Below are 16,129 nucleotides of genomic sequence, written 5' to 3'. Positions count from 1 at the left end.
CCCCCTGAGACCCAGCTGCCGAAGGTTTCGTGGTGGGCCCACCTCTCCCGGCGACGCGTGAGTCCGCGGCAAAAGCGTTTCTCAGCCGGCACGCCGTTCGTTTCAGCTGCGTGAGCGACGCGCAGCGGGCGTTACACCCTCCTGCCTTCTTCCTTTGAAAGTTCTTATGACAAAGAGGGCTCCCTCGGTGACACGCGGGGAAGTGCCTCGGAAGTCCAGAGCTCAGCCCGGGCAGTCCTGACCGCCGGCGGTCCGTCCGCCCAGCTCCGCGTTAGCGCCGCCCTGCTGGTGGAGGTTCGTGCGGCTGAATCCACACCTTGGAATCAGTTACATTTCAGAGTCATCGGCGTTGCTATTGACGTGCCAGTTTGGGTGCCAAAGCCCAACGTGGACCTGAAGATCTGCATGTACGACCGGCTCTACCAGGACACCATCCTCGTGCACACACGGTGAGCGCGGCCCAGCGCGTTCACGCGCTTGCTTCCCAAACACCGACTCGGGGCCGTGGCCCGGTCAGGCAGGAAGCCCCCGGGGAGGCCTCCGTAAGCCTCGGGACCAGGGCCCACGATTCCTGGGCGGATTGGGAAACAGCTCCCTCTCCAGCTGGGCAGCCACCACCTTCCTTCCCGGAGCTGAGATCACTCCACCTGTGGGGTGAACAGAGACCTGGCTGTGTGACGAGGGGTCAGCGGGAAGGGGGGCAAGCCTCTTGGGAGGCGGGGGCCCCAGGGGTGCCCTGATGGGGGCACTGACACCGTGCAGCACAGAGTCTGCGGGGTGGGTTAGGGGCACCCCTGGCTCCTCTGGCTGGTCCTGAGTTGGGCGCAGGGGCAGAGCTTACAGGAGCAGCGGTCACCTACCGAGGTCTGACCATCCAGGGGCCCCTCGAACGCCCTGCCCAGCTTGTGCTGCAGGCGGGTGTGTGGGGCCAGCCTGTCTACAGCCTGAGCCTGGTGGAAGGAGGGCAGAAGCCAGTCAAGTAAAGGGTCCCCCTCCTACCTACACCCCTCCCCACCCCTCCAGGCTCCTGCACCCAGCGCTGCGCAGCAGGGGTCTTCCCAGAAAACGCTCAGGTTTCTGAGAACTGACGCCCACGAGGGTGTTGTTCTCATTTATAAGAATGCTCACCAGACGTCGTTGCGGGAGAGCCAGCCCCTGAGAAGCAGGACTTGGGAGACCCTGGCTCTCACCGCGCGGGCAGGGGCCTGGTGTGGGCATGCACCCAGCGCCCTGGACCGCGGGCCCTGGGAACGAAGAGGCCCCGCCCGCGATCAACCGCCACAGCCCCTGTCGGTGTCCCCCGCTTGCTGCAGGTCGAAAGCAGCCCTGCGCCTGAAGTTCGAGGTGTGCAAGGAGCTCAGGGGCCACATAGAGCTCCTGCCGGAGATGGGCTACATCCAGGCCCAGTCGTCCTACTCCGTGCAGCTCAAGTTCCTGCCGCGGTGAGAGCCAGGGACGGGCGGGGGGGGGGGTTCCAGACCCGCTGAGCCGGAGGCTGGTGCCAGGCGTGGTCCAGCCCCACGTTCCCCGTGTTTCATGTGCTCCTTAGCTCTCACAGGTCTGTTTGTTTTATTTTATTTTATTATTTTTTATTTTTTTATTACCTTTTTTTGTTATTTTATTTTATTTATTTATTTATTTTACGTTTTATTTTATTTATTTTATTTTATTTCATTTTTTATTTTCGAGGTGGGGATTGGGGGAGACAGACAGACACCGATTTCTCGTTCCACTTACTGGTGCGTCATTGGCTGACTCTCGCACGGGCCCTGACCTGGGCTCAGACCTGCAGCCTGGGCAGGTCATGATGATGCTGTAACCAACTGAGCCACCCGGCCAGGCTCACTGCAGGGTTTAGAAGCACTGCTCAGGCCCGGCCGGCGCGGCTCGGTGGTGGAGCATCGACCTGGGATCCAGGAGATTGTGGTTTGATTCCCGGTCAGGGCACAGGCCCCGGTTCCGGGTTCAACCCGCAGGCGGGGGCGTGCGGGAGGCAGCCGATCAATGACTCATCACTGATCTCTCTCTCTCTCTCCCTCTCCCTTCCTCTCTCTGAAGTCAATAAAGCTATATATTCTCAGGCCGTCTCTTTCAGACACTCCCTCCCCAAAGACGCAGACAAGTACTTCGACACGGAAAGCAGAGTTCTGGATGCCCCCATGACGATCCGGGTGGCTGACCAGGTCTGGGGGGGCCTCCTGGGAATGCTGGTGCTCTTGGGGAGCAGGGGCACTCTGGGGGCTGGGCTCTGCGCCCCAGCAAGGCCCCTGGCGGGTGTCCAGTCTCCTGGCCTGCAAATTTGCCGCCTGCCCCTGCAGGGCGGAGGCGAAGGGAGGGGGCTGTGGACCGGAGGGGTTCTGAGCACTGTCCGGGGCCAGCAGCCTGTGCCCAGCACCCAGACCCAGTGTGCCCCGAACCCACAGACACGCCTCCTCCCACCCGTGCGCACACCGGTCCTCACACGCCGGCCACAGTGCGCGTGCTGGGCGTGACCTCGGTGCACGGCGCCCGTGTGCACGCGAGTGTGAGCTCTCCTGTGCCTCCCTCGGGACAGCTGCTTCCATGGCCTCGCGAGCCTGGGTGATGCGGTGGGTCCTTCGAGCGGAGGGCCGTGCCTGAGGGGACCTGCCGTGGGCCCCAGGGATGCGCCTCCCTTCCTTATTTTTGGAAATGTTTGCAAACACTGACGGCACGTGACAAGCAGCGCGTCGCCCTTCGCACGCAGGTCAAGCCGGTGGAGTTCACCGTCCACGCCGTCGTCACCACCTCCGACCTGGAGCTCAGCCCCTCGGAGGTGGATTTCGGCTACTGCACCATCTACGAGGCCATCAGGACCTCAGTCAGCATCTGCAACCTCTCCCTCCTGCCCCAGGAGTTCGGGTTCGTGGGGCTCCCCAAGGTGCCTCGCGTGGGCAGGAAGGGCACGGGGGCGGTGGGGCTGAGCTGGGGAGCTCTGGGCACCGGTCAGGGTGGCTGCTGACCCAGGGTCCGGGCGCCTCACCCCTCCCGCACCCCACGCTCACCCCTGGCTCTGCCTGGCGCTGACTGTCCCCGCCGCCCCAGCCGTCCTTTCTCTGCTCCTTCCTCTCCCTCCTCCTCTCGCCCGCTGCACCCGAGACTCCAGGCGCCTCTGCCCTCCCTCCCTGCCGGCACCCTGGCCTGCCTGGCCCTGCGTGGCAGCCAAGACAAAGCCTCCACCTGGCTGCCCGTCACCCTCCTGGAGCTGCTCCTCCGCAGACCCCGCCACCCACTCACAACACACACGCGCTCACATGCACACATGCACACAGACACACTCATATACACACGTGCACTCAGATCCACACACATTACACATAAACACACTCATATACACAAACACACATGCACACGCACTCACACGCAGACGCACATACATATAGACAGACACACAGACATACAAGCTTACACACAGACTCTCACATAAGCATGCTCATATACACACGTGTGCTCACATGCACACAGACACACAGACACACTCATATACACACGTGCACTCAGATCCACACACATTACACATAAACACACTCATATACACAAACACACATGCACACACACTCACACGCAGACGCACATACATATAGACAGACACACAGACATACAAGCTTACACACAGACTCTCACATAAGCATGCTCATATACACACGTGTGCTCACATGCACACAGACACACAGACACACTCATATACACACGTGCACTCAGATCCACACACATTACACATAAACACACTCATATACACAAACACACATGCACACACACTCACACGCAGACGCACATACATATAGACAGACACACAGACATACAAGCTTACACACAGACTCTCACATAAGCATGCTCATATACACACGTGTGCTCACATGCACACAGACACACAGACACACTCATATACACACGTGCACTCAGATCCACACACATTACACATAAACACACTCATATACACAAACACACATGCACACACACTCACACGCAGACGCACATACATATAGACAGACACACAGACATACAAGCTTACACACAGACTCTCACATAAGCATGCTCATATACACACGTGTGCTCACATGCACACAGACACACAGACTCATATACACGTGCACTCAGATCCACACACATTACACATAAACACACTCATATACACAAACACACATGCACTCACGCAGATGCACATACATATAGACAGACACATACAAGCTTACACAGACTCTCACATAAGCACGCTCATATACACACGTGTGCTCACACGCTAACACACACACCAGCCTGCACACCACACCCTGCCGCGCCTCAGCCGCACGTGTGCCCGCGCAGTCCCGGCGACACGCCCCTGCTGACCGCCGCGTTTTCTCTTTGGCGCGGGTGGCTCCCCGCGTGCAGTTTGTGGACATCCAGCCCAACGACGGGTTTGGGACGATCCTGCCGCTGGAGACCGTGGACCTGGACCTGATCTTCCAGCCCACCAAGGCCAAGGAGTACAGCTTCGAGCTCGTCTGCAAGTCGGAGATCAACCGGTGAGCGGGCCGGGAGGCGAGGGGCTGCTGCCCAGCCGGAGCGGCCGGCTGACCGGGGGCCGGGCCCCAGGCCGGCTGCAGGCCCTTCGGACCCGGCACAGATGCTGGGCCCAGGGGCTGTGCAGGTGGGGCCAGCTCAACCCTGCGAGTGAGAGGACGTCCTTCGGGGCTGTGACCGGCCACCCCTCGTTGCGTGCCTGTCAGGGACAGCTCGCCTGCAGCCTTCAGACCTGTCGTCTATTTAGCTGAAATCAAACCCTCCCTCTCCCTGAATGTCTCAGGCGCTGGCATGTTAACCGCCCGCCGTCCATGGAGGTCGGATGGCCGCCGAGTTTTCTTTTCCCCTGGTGCCCAGGGGCCTGTCTCTTCTCTTTTAAGATCCAGCAATTGTGTAAGAGCACATTTCGGTGTTGGTGGCTCTGGACTGATTTTCCCAGGCGCACAGTGTGTTTCAAATATTTTTTTATTTCGGGAACATTTCCCTGAATTTTTGTCCCCAGTGCTTGCTTTGGTGCCTTCCTCTGGGGCCTCCTTTGTTTCTCCCCTTCGCACCTTCTCTCAGGCACTTTCCATCACTTCTTTACGTTTTAGGTGTTTCGCCTTTACCTTCAATTTCTCTCTCTTTTTTTTTAATATGTTTTTATTGATTCCAGAGAGAGGAAGGGAGAGAGAGGGAGAGAAACATCAATGATGAGAGTCATTGATCGGCTGCCTCCTGCACGCCCCCGACTGGAGATCAAGCCCGCAACCCGGGCCTGTGCCCTGACCAGGAGTCAAACAGCGACCTCCTGGATCCCAGGTCGATGCTCAACCACTGAGCCACGCCTGGCCGGGCTGGACAGGTCATTGTTACCGACAAGTGTGATGGGGCAGGTCAGCGGCATCCTCTGAGCACGAAATACTATGTGCAGCCAGGATGAAACCCCCGCAGACAGTGCTGTGGAAACAGGAGCTTGGAGGAAACACGGGGCGTAAACTTCCAGTGGTTGAAGCACCAAGGGCAGGATTATCTTGCGGTGGTGCACAGATCCCTGTGCTCATCCCTAATGAGCAATTTATCAGTTTTACTTTCCTTAAATGTCAGTAAGTATATAACAAAATAAGCCAGAAATGACCTCCTTAGCAACCGTTTGACTTTGTGATTAAAACTTTAACTGTCCACTTAAATTGTGCACGGAGCCCTGGCCGGGTCGCTCGGTTGGGTAGAGTGTCATCCGGATGCTCCGAGGCTGTGGGCTCGATGCCGGGTCCGGGCGCATACAGGCGTCAACATTGCCATGAAGCCTCACTAAGTGGAACAAATCCATGTTTCTACCTCCCCGTGATCACAGAAATACACTGGACTTTCAAAATGCCTTAAAATTAATTAACGGGGTGGTGAGCAAAACCTGTGACAACTGCCGTCAGCGTCCTAGGCACCCCTGTGTGTGAGTCACCCCCCGCCGGGGGTCTGCCCCGGCTGCACTCAGAGGCCACCTGGCCAGGCCCCAGAGGGACCCGGCGCCCTGCAGCCAGGTGCCCCCGGCTGAACCTGCCCACCCTGGTCACCTCCAGGTGCTTCAAGATGACATGCCGGGCCGTGGGAGTCCACCCGCCCCTGGAGCTGTCCCACTACCAGGTCAAGTTTGCGGCCACGTCTTTGTATGACACGTCCGTGGCCACCCTGTACGTCATCAACTCCCACCTGAGCATGAACTCGCTGACCCACTCTGTGCCCCGCATCGGCTCGGAGGACACCTGCCCCGTGGGGCCCACCTCCTTCGAGTTCCTGCTGCCCCCAGACTCGCCCATCACCATCTCACCCTCCGTAGGGACTGTGTTGCCAGGGAAGGTGAGTGTGGGCTGGCATCACAGCCTAGCCCTGCCCACCCTGACCACAGCAGATGTGGGGCTCAGCTCTGCCCCCCGTGAGACCCAGGAAGGTCAGGGCCCTCTGTGGCCAGTGAGCTCGGCCAGGGAAGAGGCCTGGCCCAGCCGGAGGCAGGGGCTCCACCCACTGTCCCCACAGGCACCTGGCTGGGCTCGGGCAGTTACACCTGCAGGAGGTGTGCAGCCCTGGGACCTCAGAGCAGGTGGGCACAGAGGCCGGTCACCAGGAGCGCAGGGTGTGTGTCTGTCTGCTGGACTGGTCCAGGGTTTCCCCCCACTCTGCTTTTCCCCGATAGAACAGAAAGATGCCACCCCCAGGTCATCACAGCCTCTCTGAGCTTAATTCCTGACCTTCAAAAGTTAGGGGGACAGCCCCTGTGAGGCCTGTTGAGAGGACGCAGTGAGGGGGGCACACAAAGGTGCTGGGGGATGAGGGACCCCACCGTGTCTCAATAAGTGGGATTATTTAAAAGGCATGGCTCAGTGGTTGAACATCGACCTAGGATCCAGGAGATCGGGGTTCAATTCCTGGTCGGGGCACATGCCCGGGTTGTGGGATCGATCCCCAGTCGGGGGCGTGCAGGAGGCAGCCGATCAATGACTCTCATCATTGATGTTTCTCTCTCTCTCTCCCCCTTCCTATCTCTGAAATCAATAAAGATAGATATTTTTAAAAATAAAATAAAACACATTTCATTAAATTCAGCAAATGCTGCTGAAGTGATGGTCTCCAGAGGGGGTGTCACGGCTGTACTTCTGCATCCCTCCCCCTCTCTCCTTCCCCAGCCCTGTCTCCCCCTCTCTCCCTCTCCATCCCCCACATGCACCCCACGCCCCACCGGAGCCCTTCTGCTGTGCTGGTCATGAGGCAGGTCAGGGTGCAGGAACGTATCCCCAGATCTCAAAGGCTGAAAACGAAGCGTCCTTCCTCGCTCGTGCCTCGTGGGCAGTGGGCCGGGTCCGTGCCCACCCAGGCCTCCATCCCGGGACCCCCACCCACAGGGGCAGAGCGGCCTTAGGAATCATGCTCAGCAGCCCCCACCAGCTCCCAGGAGAGTGGTCAGGGAGACCTTCCCGGAAAGGGCAACGCTAGACGGAAACCCCCAAGAGGAGACGGAGACCCACACCAGGAGCGTCAGCGGGACCCCGGGGGGATCCAAGGGAGCTGGGGGCAGTGGGTGCCGAGGCAGGAGGCAGGCGGGTCGGGCCAGCTCGGCCCTCGGGCCCTCTCCCCACAGAGATGCCTGGTGCAGGTGGCCTTCCGGCCTGCGCTGCCTCCGGAGCAGATCCGCCAGCAAGCCTTCCAGGCCCAGGCTAAAGATGGGGAGGGCAAGCTGGTGAGTGGGGACACCGAGAGGAGGGCGTGGGGGGCCGGGCAGGGGCTGCGGGCTTCCTGCACAGAGGCTCCGAACAATCACCCCTCCCCCCCCCGAAGCCCTGGGCACACGTTTGTTTCAAGAGGTTACAACTTTTTCTCAGGGGACCCCTCCCTCCTCCCTAGAAAGCACCCCAAGAGGGTGGACCCCCAGAGGGTGGTCTCGGAGCAGGTGGGGCTCCCCCTTCACGAGTCTGACTACAGGGAGAGCAGGTGACCAGCAGAGGAGCCGGGAGTCCACCAGCGCAGCCCCTGAGCTGCGAGGGGAGGGGCCCTGACCCGGCCTGAGAGCGTGAACTTGAGAGAAAGGACGCGTCCCACCGGGGTAGACCCGCGAGGGTCAGGCTGCCCACAGGCCTGCAGAGGCCGCTGCAGGTGGACGCCTGCCCAAGGGACCCACAGTGCTGCCGGGGACACGGAGGGACCACCGCGTGCTTCCCAGCATTCTCGGGTTTTATCTTGAGCACGTTTGCTCAGACCCCCTTCTGGCCGACTCTGTGTCCTCTCTGTGCCTCAGTTTCCCTGTTGATGAAAGTAGACAGTGGAGTTGGCGCACAGGCCCGCAGGGTCTCTGCGCTGGGGCCCCTCCCCCTGGACCCGCTCACTGGCCTTGGTTGCTCCAGCCCCTGCCGCCAGCGTTCCTGAGGGAGCCCTGTGGGGTTCGGGTCCCCATTCCCTACACGCCCATGCCCCCGGGTTCAAGCACCAGGCAGCCTTGAACTGTGAGGCAGCCCCACAGCCGGCCTCTTCCCTCACAGGCCCACAGGGAACCGGCCACCCCAAGGAGGGACCCGCGGAGACTGTCCCTGTCCCTGCTGCGGCTGCACAGCCGAGAGCGACACTACCGGTCCTCCACCTCCCACGCCCCTCGTCAGCAGAAGCAGGAGCTGAAGATCAGGTGGGCGTGAGAGAAGGCCACCCCCCACTTCCCTCCAGGCCCCACGGAGACTGCCCCCCCGGAGGTCTGGGAGTGGGCTGACTTCAGGTACAGCTGCATCCAGGCGCTGCCTGGGGGCCCCTCAGGCTCTCCCTTCCTGGGCCTGTGCCCACCCCATGCCCCTGGGGCTGGTGTCCCTGTGAACAGTCTCGCTCCCCGGGCTGCAGAAGATGCTTCTGCCTGAACCCCACATCCCCAGCTCAGCAACCCCAGCCCACCCCAGTACAAAAAGAGCCCCCGAGAGCTCATATGGCATTGACTCACCTGCCGGCCCTGGACCTTTGCCTGTGGCTCCAGGAACATGGCTTTGGTTAGGTGCCTGACCGGGACCCTGGGGTGGGGGGAGGCCCCTGGAGAACAGGTGTGGCCTTGTGGACCCGTCCATGGAGGGTGGGGCTGGGCCTTGGGGCTGCTGAGGGGCCGAGTGGGGGCACAGGCGCAGGTGCCATTGTCTGGCTCTGTTCCAGTTCTGAGGAGTACCAGGTTGCCCAGGCCGCCCTGACCAGGTCTTTCCAGGGGAAATTTGACAAGTTTGTGGTCCCCTGTGTTATCGCCAGTGGTGACATCGAAGACAGGAAGGGCACAGAACCCCTGAGCTTCAGGTGCAGTCCTCTGGCCCGGGCGAGGCGTGGTCCGCCAAAAAGTCACTGCCCCTCTTCTATCAACCCAGCCCCAGGTCCCGAGGGTGAGGGCACGGTGGCCGGGGTGGGAGGGGCCAGGGCTAGGGGTCAGGCTGGGGGGACAGGGGCGTAGTGCCATCAGCATGCCCTGCTGCCCCCAGTCCCCACAACACCCTGTACCTGGAACTGTGGTGTCCCACGGTGGCGCCGTCCATCGTAGTGACGTCTGACAAAGGCAAGACCATCTCCAACTTCGGTGACGTCGCTGTAGGTGAGTCCTGATTGGGCTCAGCCCCCCCACACACACCCACACACAGGAGCCCAGACCCCCAGTAACCACCTGGGCCCCCATGCCCACTCAGGCCTGGGGCTGTGACCGGAGTCCCCAATCCGTTTCAGGACACAGAGGCATAAAGAAGGTCTCCATCCAGAACATCTCCTCGGAGGACCTGTCTGTATCTTTGTCCACTCCCAGCACAGGCGGGGGGGTGCAGGGGTGGGAGAGGGGCCAGGGGAGGGGCTGTGGCCGGCCCTCTCCGCTTCTCCTTGACACTGGGCCCCCAGGTGGACTTCTCTGTGCTGAACCCCAACGGCCCCTTTGTCCTGCTGAACCCCATCAGCAAGCTGCCTGCTGGAGAGACCCAGGTTCTGGTGCTGTCTTTCTCTCCCCACGAGAGCACCCTGGTGAGTCCCAGGCCCACCTTGCGCCCCCTCTCCACACGGCATGCCCACCCGCTGCCCACCCACCCTGTGCTCAGGCCTGCTGCTGACCCGCTAGGCCCTGGCACCAGCCAGTCCTCCTGGGCCCGGCCGTCCCTGGAAAGCCGACTAGGGCGAGTAGGGCGGTCAGAGCAGCCTTGGCCCCAGCACGGCTGCCCCAGCGCCCCCCCAGATGGAGCTCCCACGTGCACCTGAGAGGCGTCTGCTCCCTTCCGAGAGACATGGTATCTGTAGGCCCAGGAAACACTGGACATCATCACCAAGAGAGGCACACTCTCCCTGACCCTCCTGGGCACCGGCGTGGCATCCATGATCACCTGCTCCATCGCGGGGGACGTCCTCAACATGGGCTACGTGATTGCCAGAGAGTCTGTCTCCTCCAGCTTCAAGGTGCCTGCCCTGGCCTTCTGGGTGGGGTGCCGCCCTAGAGCAGGCCTGCCTTGGTCAGGGACAGTGGAGGTGCAAGCCTCCCCTGCCCCAGCGGCGGCCGCCTCCACTGTCCTCTCCAAGGGGAAGGCTGAGAAGGCCCATCCCTGCACCCTTCAGCTGCCCTGGGCCACCAGGGCTCCTGGTCCTCCTGCCTCAGGCCCATCTGGGGGGGGGGAGGAGCTCGGCATAGGGACCTCTCCGTTGGGGGCGGGGGGCAGGTAAGAACTGGGTGAGGACCTGCCTTCAGCTGAAAGGCAGGAGGCTGGCCGCAGAGGAGGCTCTGGAGGACTGAGGCCACCAGGAGCTGCCCCCCTTGAGGGAGCAGAGCCCACCAGACTGGGCAGCAGCCCGGGCCGCGATGGGCAGTCCGTTGACCAGCAGGTCCCTGCAGCTGCAGAACAAGTCCACGCTGCCCATCAAGTTCTCCATGCGGCTGGACAGCCTCTCCAGCACCAAGCGCGACCACCAGCAGCTGCCACAGTTCCTGGTCTCCCGGGACCAGAGGGCAGAAGTCGTGGGTGAGCTGGCAGGCGGGGTGGGGGCTGGGGGAAGGAGGGGCTGGCGGAGAGGTCTGGTGAGAGAAGGGCCAAGGGGCTGCCACGCCACGCCCCACCCGTAGGCACCCAGAACCTCAACGGCCAGAGCGTGTTCAGTGTGGTCCCGGTGGAGGGCGTCCTGGACCCCGGTGCGGCCCAGGACTTCACCGTGACCTTCAGCCCCGACCACGAGAGCCTGTACTTCTCCGACCGGCTGCAGGTCCTGCTCTTCGAGAAGGTGCACCTGCCCTGCACGCGCCCGGCCTCGCCCCTCCTCCCTTGCACGTGTCTGAGCACCTGACCTGCCCCCGCTGCCCCCCTTGGGAGTCCCAGTGTGGGTCACAGAATGAGGCTGCTGTGCCCCCTGTCCCAGAGAGTCTCCCAGCAGATCCTCCTGAAGGGCGCGGCCCGGGAGCACATGATGTTCATCGAGGGCGGAGACCCCCTGGACGTGCCGGTGGAGTCCCTGACAATGATCCCCGCCAGCGACCCGGAGCACAGGGAGGGTGAGCCCTCTGAGGGTTGCAGTCTGAGGACCCCTCCCGCCCCTGCCAAGAGGGGCCTTGCTAGATGGAGGAAGGCTGCCTCCATTAGGACCAGCTCCCCCTCTGTCCCTCACCCCCTCGGCGGCTGCGCACACCCCCCTCCAGCCCCCAACCAGACCCTCCATCGCCAGAAGCTGAGGAGCTGAAGCCCATTCTGGTGACCCTGGACTACGTTCAGCTGGACACCGACACTCCGGCCCCACCTGCCACCCGTGAGCTGCAGGTGGGCTGCATCCGCACCACCCAGCTGTCCCCAAAGAAGGTGACCACAGCACTGCCCCGGCCCCCCCAGCACCTCTGCACCACCCCTGCCCGGGCAGCCCCAGCCCACATGGCCTCGCCCTTGATAGGTGCGGGTGGACAGCCTGCTGGTCCAGGCTGAGAGGGCGGGTGGAGCTGGGCACCTCGTCCCGGTGCCCCTGCCTCCCGGTGCTGGGAGCCGTGCCCGGCCCCGGTCGCCAGCGGCTCTGATGCCTGCAGACAGTCGAGTTCAGCCTGGACAGCATCACATTCCTGCAGCACAAGGGCTTCACCATAGAGCCCTCCAAGGGGTCCGTGGAGCGCGGCCAGACCAAGACCATCAGCATCTCCTGGGTGCCGCCCACCGACTTTGATGTAGGTGCTTTGGACCGTGTTCGGGGAGCCCTGCGAAAGCCAAAGGCTGGGCAGGATGACGCCCTGCCCCACCCAGGGAGGGGGCTGTTGGGGGACCCTGGGCAGGTGTGGCCGGCAGTGCAACAGCAATACAACACGTCTGCCTGGGGTCCGGTCAGTTAGCTGTGTCCCCCTCCTCCCTCCCCCTTCTCATTCCAGCCCGACCACCCACTCATGGTGTCAGCCCTGCTGCAGCTCAGGGGGGACGTGAAGGAGACCTACAAGGTCTTCTTTGTGGCCCAGGTGCTGACTGTCCCCTGAAGTCACAGGAGTCTCTCTGTGCAGCCCCCTAGACCCTCCTGCCCACCCTCCCGGTCTGTGGGCCAGCCCAAACCCCCCATGGGCCTGGGACCTGGGCATCCCCTGCTGGGCAGGTTCGACTGGGCAGCCCTCCCATAACCACACGGCCGGGGCACCCAGCCCCACAGCACAGCTGCTTCCTACAGCCCTGGACCTAGTGAGCCCAGGAGCCCAGGGCTGCCCCTCCCTGCAGCCCACACTCAGAACCAGCAGCTGCCCACAACCCGCTCCTACCCGAGCCCCTCGGCCCCCAGCCCCACCGGCACCTGCCCAGTGGGGGGAAGATCTGTCAATAAACCCCCCGTGTGCCCCTGGTGTAGGTGTGTAATGTGCGCGACCAGAGACTCGGGAGCCCAGAGCGAGAGGTGGGGACAGAGCCCCGGGGAGGCAGCCCCCTGCCCCACCACGGACACATCCGCCCATAAAACATCTGCCCTCGTCGGTTTGCATCAGGGGTTAGAGCGTCAGCCGGCCGGCTGAAGGGTCCTGGGTTCGATTCCAGCCAAGGGCAGGTGCCGCGGTTACAGGCTCCATCCCTGGCCCGTCAGGGCGCCTGCGGGAGGCTCCCAGTCCATGCGGCTCTCACATCACGTCTCTCCCCTCCCAGTCCCTGAAAAGCCATGAAAAACACCTCATCCTCGAGTGGGGGTTGAAAGTAACAATGGGCTTGGCCTGGGAGAGCGGAGGGCCTCCTGGGGGAGTGCCCCGAGCCCTGGGGGGCACGGGCCCAGGCCCAGAGGGGCAGCAGGAGGGGGCAGGTGGCAGGACGGCCCGGCTCTGCGCAGGCTGCCCTGGGGTGGGCGGGGGAGCCCCAGCCCCGCACTCTCGGGGAGCCTGTCGCCTCGCAAGCCACGCGCAGCCGGGAGTGCGCCCCTGCTCCCGGGCCTGGCACCGCCGCGTGTGCCCCGCCGCCGCCTCCGTCCTGTCGCCACCCTGCGGGCCGCGACCTCCCAGCCCCACCGGCGGAGGGCCCTGCACCGGGCGAGGGCGAGGCCGCCCCCAAGCCCCAGGCCGAGGGTCAGAGCCGAGGAGGGGCCGGCCGGGTGGAGGGGCTCGCGTGGGCCGCACCTTAGGGCTGGGAGCCCGGGGCGTGGCCACGGGACAGGGCCTGGGTCGCGCGGCGCCCGTGGCTGGGGGACCTCTGCAGACGTGGCTGTCACCAGGCAGAGCCCGGGGGCGGGGCCTGCGCGGGGCGGGGGCTGTTAGGGGCGTGGCCTGCGCGTCTAGGGGCGGGGCGGGGCGTGGCCTGACCGTCTAGGGGCGGGGGCTGGGCGGGGCCTGCGTGTCTCGGGGCGGGGCCTGACGTCTGGGGACGGGGCCTGTGCGTCCTGGGGGCCTGCGCGTCTGGGGGCGGGGCTGCGCGGGGGGCGGGGCTGCGGGGGCGGGGCCTGTGCGTCTTGGGGCGGGGCTTGCGCGGGGCGGGGCCTGGGCGTCTAGGGGCGGGGCGGGGCGGGGCGGGGCCTCCTTATAGCGGCCCGGGGGCCCGCGCGCCGGGTGGGTGCGCGCCCAGTATGCTGGCGGCGGCGTCGGGCGCCCTTGGGCTCCTGCAGCTGCTGCTGCCGCTCCTGCCGCTGCCTCAGGTGGGTCGCTGGGCGCTGGCGCGGGTTCCGCGGGGCGGGCCTGCGTTCGGCCCGAGCTCACCCCTGTCCCCGCAGGTGACGCTGGGCTCCTCGGACAGCGGCTGCGACCCCCAGGACCAGTACGTTGGGGGGTAGGGGGTAGGGGGTGGGGGGGAGGAGGGACGGGGCGGGCCCCGCCCTCGGCGGGGCGGGGCGGGGCGGGCGGGCGGACCGAGCCCGGCCTACTCCAGGTGCCGCCGTCCCGCAGGTGCCCGCCCCAGGCCCGCTGGAGCAGCCTGTGGCACGTGGGGTAAGTGGAGGCCGGGCGCGCAGCCCGGTGCGACGGTTCCCCCGGGGCCGAGCCCAGCAGGTCCCCACGCCGCCTGGCTGCGCCGCTGCCTGGTCGCCAGCACGGTCCCCTCCCGGGCGCCCGGCCCTCCCTCCGCCTGCTGGAAGGCTGACCCCAGGCTCCTGCGCCCCCCACCTGGGCGCTCCCTGTGGGCCCTGCCCCGGGCCCGCAGCTCTGGGCAGCCTCCTCCTCGCAGCCTGCTTGCCCACCTCCTTCCCCTCTGCCCAGGGAGTCCCCGCGAGCATGGTCATTGGTCTGGGCACAGGAGTGTGCAGTCGGCCCGGGACAGTGTGTTCTGGGAGTGCGCCCAAGGCCACTTGTGGCCAGCCCGGAGAGACGGCCGGGGCCAGCTCCTCGGGCCCAGCCCTGGCCGGGAAGGAGGCGTCTTGCCTGGAGATATCCCCCGGTTTTGTTTTATCTTGTCCCTTTTCCTGTCTCGGTGGTGGGGCCGTCCGGGGAGCAGGTGCCTCGTGGCCGTGGGTCCGTCCAGCGGTAGGGTCTTGCTCCTCCGTGCCCAGGCTCATCCTGCTGGCTGTCCTGCTGCTGCTGCTGTGCGGGGTCACCGCCAGCTGTGTCCGGTTCTGCTGCCTGCGGAAGCGGGCGCACGCCCAGCGGCACCTGCCACCAGCACCCCAGCCTTGTGACCTGACCCTCTTCCCTGTGGACAGTGACAGCCCTGCGCACAGCACTGTGACCTGTGAGTGCCTGCGCACCTCGCCGGTGGCCCACCCGCCCACGGGAGGGGGGCGGGCGGGGGCCAGACCCGTCCCACGAATGCATCCTGCTTCCCTGCAGCCTACAGCTCCGTACAGCACCCGCTGGGCATGCGGCTGCCCCTGCCCTTCGGGGAGCTGGACCTCGACTCCATGACGCCTCCCGCCTACAGCCTAGTCTACACCCTCGAGCTGCCCCCTTCCTATGATGAGGCTGTCAGGATGGCCAAACCAGGACAGGAAGAGCCGCCCCCTCAGTAGGCTAGCCCCCTCCCCCGGGCGTCAGGCCTAGAGACCCCTCCAAGGCCTGGGAGCTGAGCCTCCAAGCCCAACACCACCAGCTGTCGCCCTGGTGTCCCTCAGAGGGAGTGGGAAAGTTCTCCCGAGCTCGTGATGCCACCGGCCACCTCGTGCTCACAGGAGACCCCCTGCCCACCCTCACCATCCTTCCCCCGGGAAGGCCAGACGTCCAGCACATTGCTGCAGCCCTGGCCTCGTTGCTATGCAACGCCAGGCAGACACACACACAGGGCGCTGCACCCAGCCGCAGCCCCTGGCCCCGCCCCAGCAGGAAGCCCCCACTCTAAGCCTGCACAGCTTTTTGGAAGGAATAAAATTTGTATCTAAGTGGCCTCGGCCTGTGGGAAAGGCTCTGCTTCGGGAGGGGCTCTCGGGCAGCTGCCCCCAGTGCAGCCAGACAGGGTGAGTGCTCGGGTCTGCCTGTGTCCAGCCTCACCTTCGGGCTGTGGTCATGGGCAGTATCAGGTATCACAGCAGGAGTGCCAGGCCGTGTGCCGTGAGTGACTCTGGGAAACCCTCTCCCTCTTCCAGACCCACATCTCTGCCAGGCTGGGGACAGTGAAGCACACACGAGTCTGGCAGGAGCGTTTATTGGCTACATTGCTGGGGTGGGGGTGGGGTGGGGTGGGGTGGGGTGGGGTTGGGGTTGGTGGGCAGCGGTGGTGGGCAGTGGTGGCAGCGGCTCCTTGGCTGGGCAGGC

The 16,129-nt window shown here is 64.2% G+C and overlaps 2 protein-coding genes across 2 annotated transcripts in view; both read left to right on the top strand.

Moving 5' to 3' along the window:
- CFAP74 (cilia and flagella associated protein 74) overlaps positions 1–12,593 on the top strand; it is a 37,376-nt gene extending 24,783 nt beyond the window's left edge. The window contains 19 exon segments of the mRNA XM_087820750.1: positions 328–449; positions 1,314–1,442; positions 2,096–2,183; positions 2,726–2,899; positions 4,390–4,523; positions 6,078–6,354; positions 7,631–7,729; positions 8,526–8,665; positions 9,172–9,306; positions 9,486–9,595; positions 9,724–9,779; positions 9,889–10,008; positions 10,279–10,434; positions 10,865–10,991; positions 11,093–11,247; positions 11,383–11,515; positions 11,686–11,816; positions 12,035–12,169; positions 12,368–12,593. Of these exon segments, the coding sequence (XP_087676876.1) occupies positions 328–449; positions 1,314–1,442; positions 2,096–2,183; positions 2,726–2,899; positions 4,390–4,523; positions 6,078–6,354; positions 7,631–7,729; positions 8,526–8,665; positions 9,172–9,306; positions 9,486–9,595; positions 9,724–9,779; positions 9,889–10,008; positions 10,279–10,434; positions 10,865–10,991; positions 11,093–11,247; positions 11,383–11,515; positions 11,686–11,816; positions 12,035–12,169; positions 12,368–12,469 (2,523 nt within the window). The 3' untranslated portion in view covers positions 12,470–12,593.
- A 2,066-nt stretch (positions 12,594–14,659) lies between these two features.
- On the top strand, positions 14,660–15,390 carry TMEM52 (transmembrane protein 52). Its single transcript, XM_016216836.2, has 2 exons — positions 14,660–15,113; positions 15,212–15,390. The coding sequence occupies exons 1-2, from the start codon at positions 14,660–14,662 to the stop codon at positions 15,388–15,390; spliced, it is 633 nt and encodes a 210-aa protein (XP_016072322.2).
- The last annotated feature ends 739 nt before the right edge of the window (positions 15,391–16,129 follow it).

This window comes from Miniopterus natalensis, chromosome 9, assembly GCF_054644295.1.
Source record: "Miniopterus natalensis isolate mMinNat1 chromosome 9, mMinNat1.hap1, whole genome shotgun sequence".
Classification (NCBI taxonomy): domain Eukaryota; kingdom Metazoa; phylum Chordata; class Mammalia; order Chiroptera; family Miniopteridae; genus Miniopterus; species Miniopterus natalensis.
This window is presented reverse-complemented; position numbering and strand designations above follow the sequence as displayed.

Bases quoted from the DNA above. Each gene is read 5' to 3' on its own strand.
- TMEM52 (XM_016216836.2), top strand. From the start codon at position 14,660: ATGGTCATTGGTCTGGGCACAGGAGTGTGCAGTCGGCCCGGGACAGTG. The intron at 15,114-15,211 runs GTGAGTGCCTGC...GCTTCCCTGCAG, and splicing joins TGCGCACAGCACTGTGACCT to CCTACAGCTCCGTACAGCAC.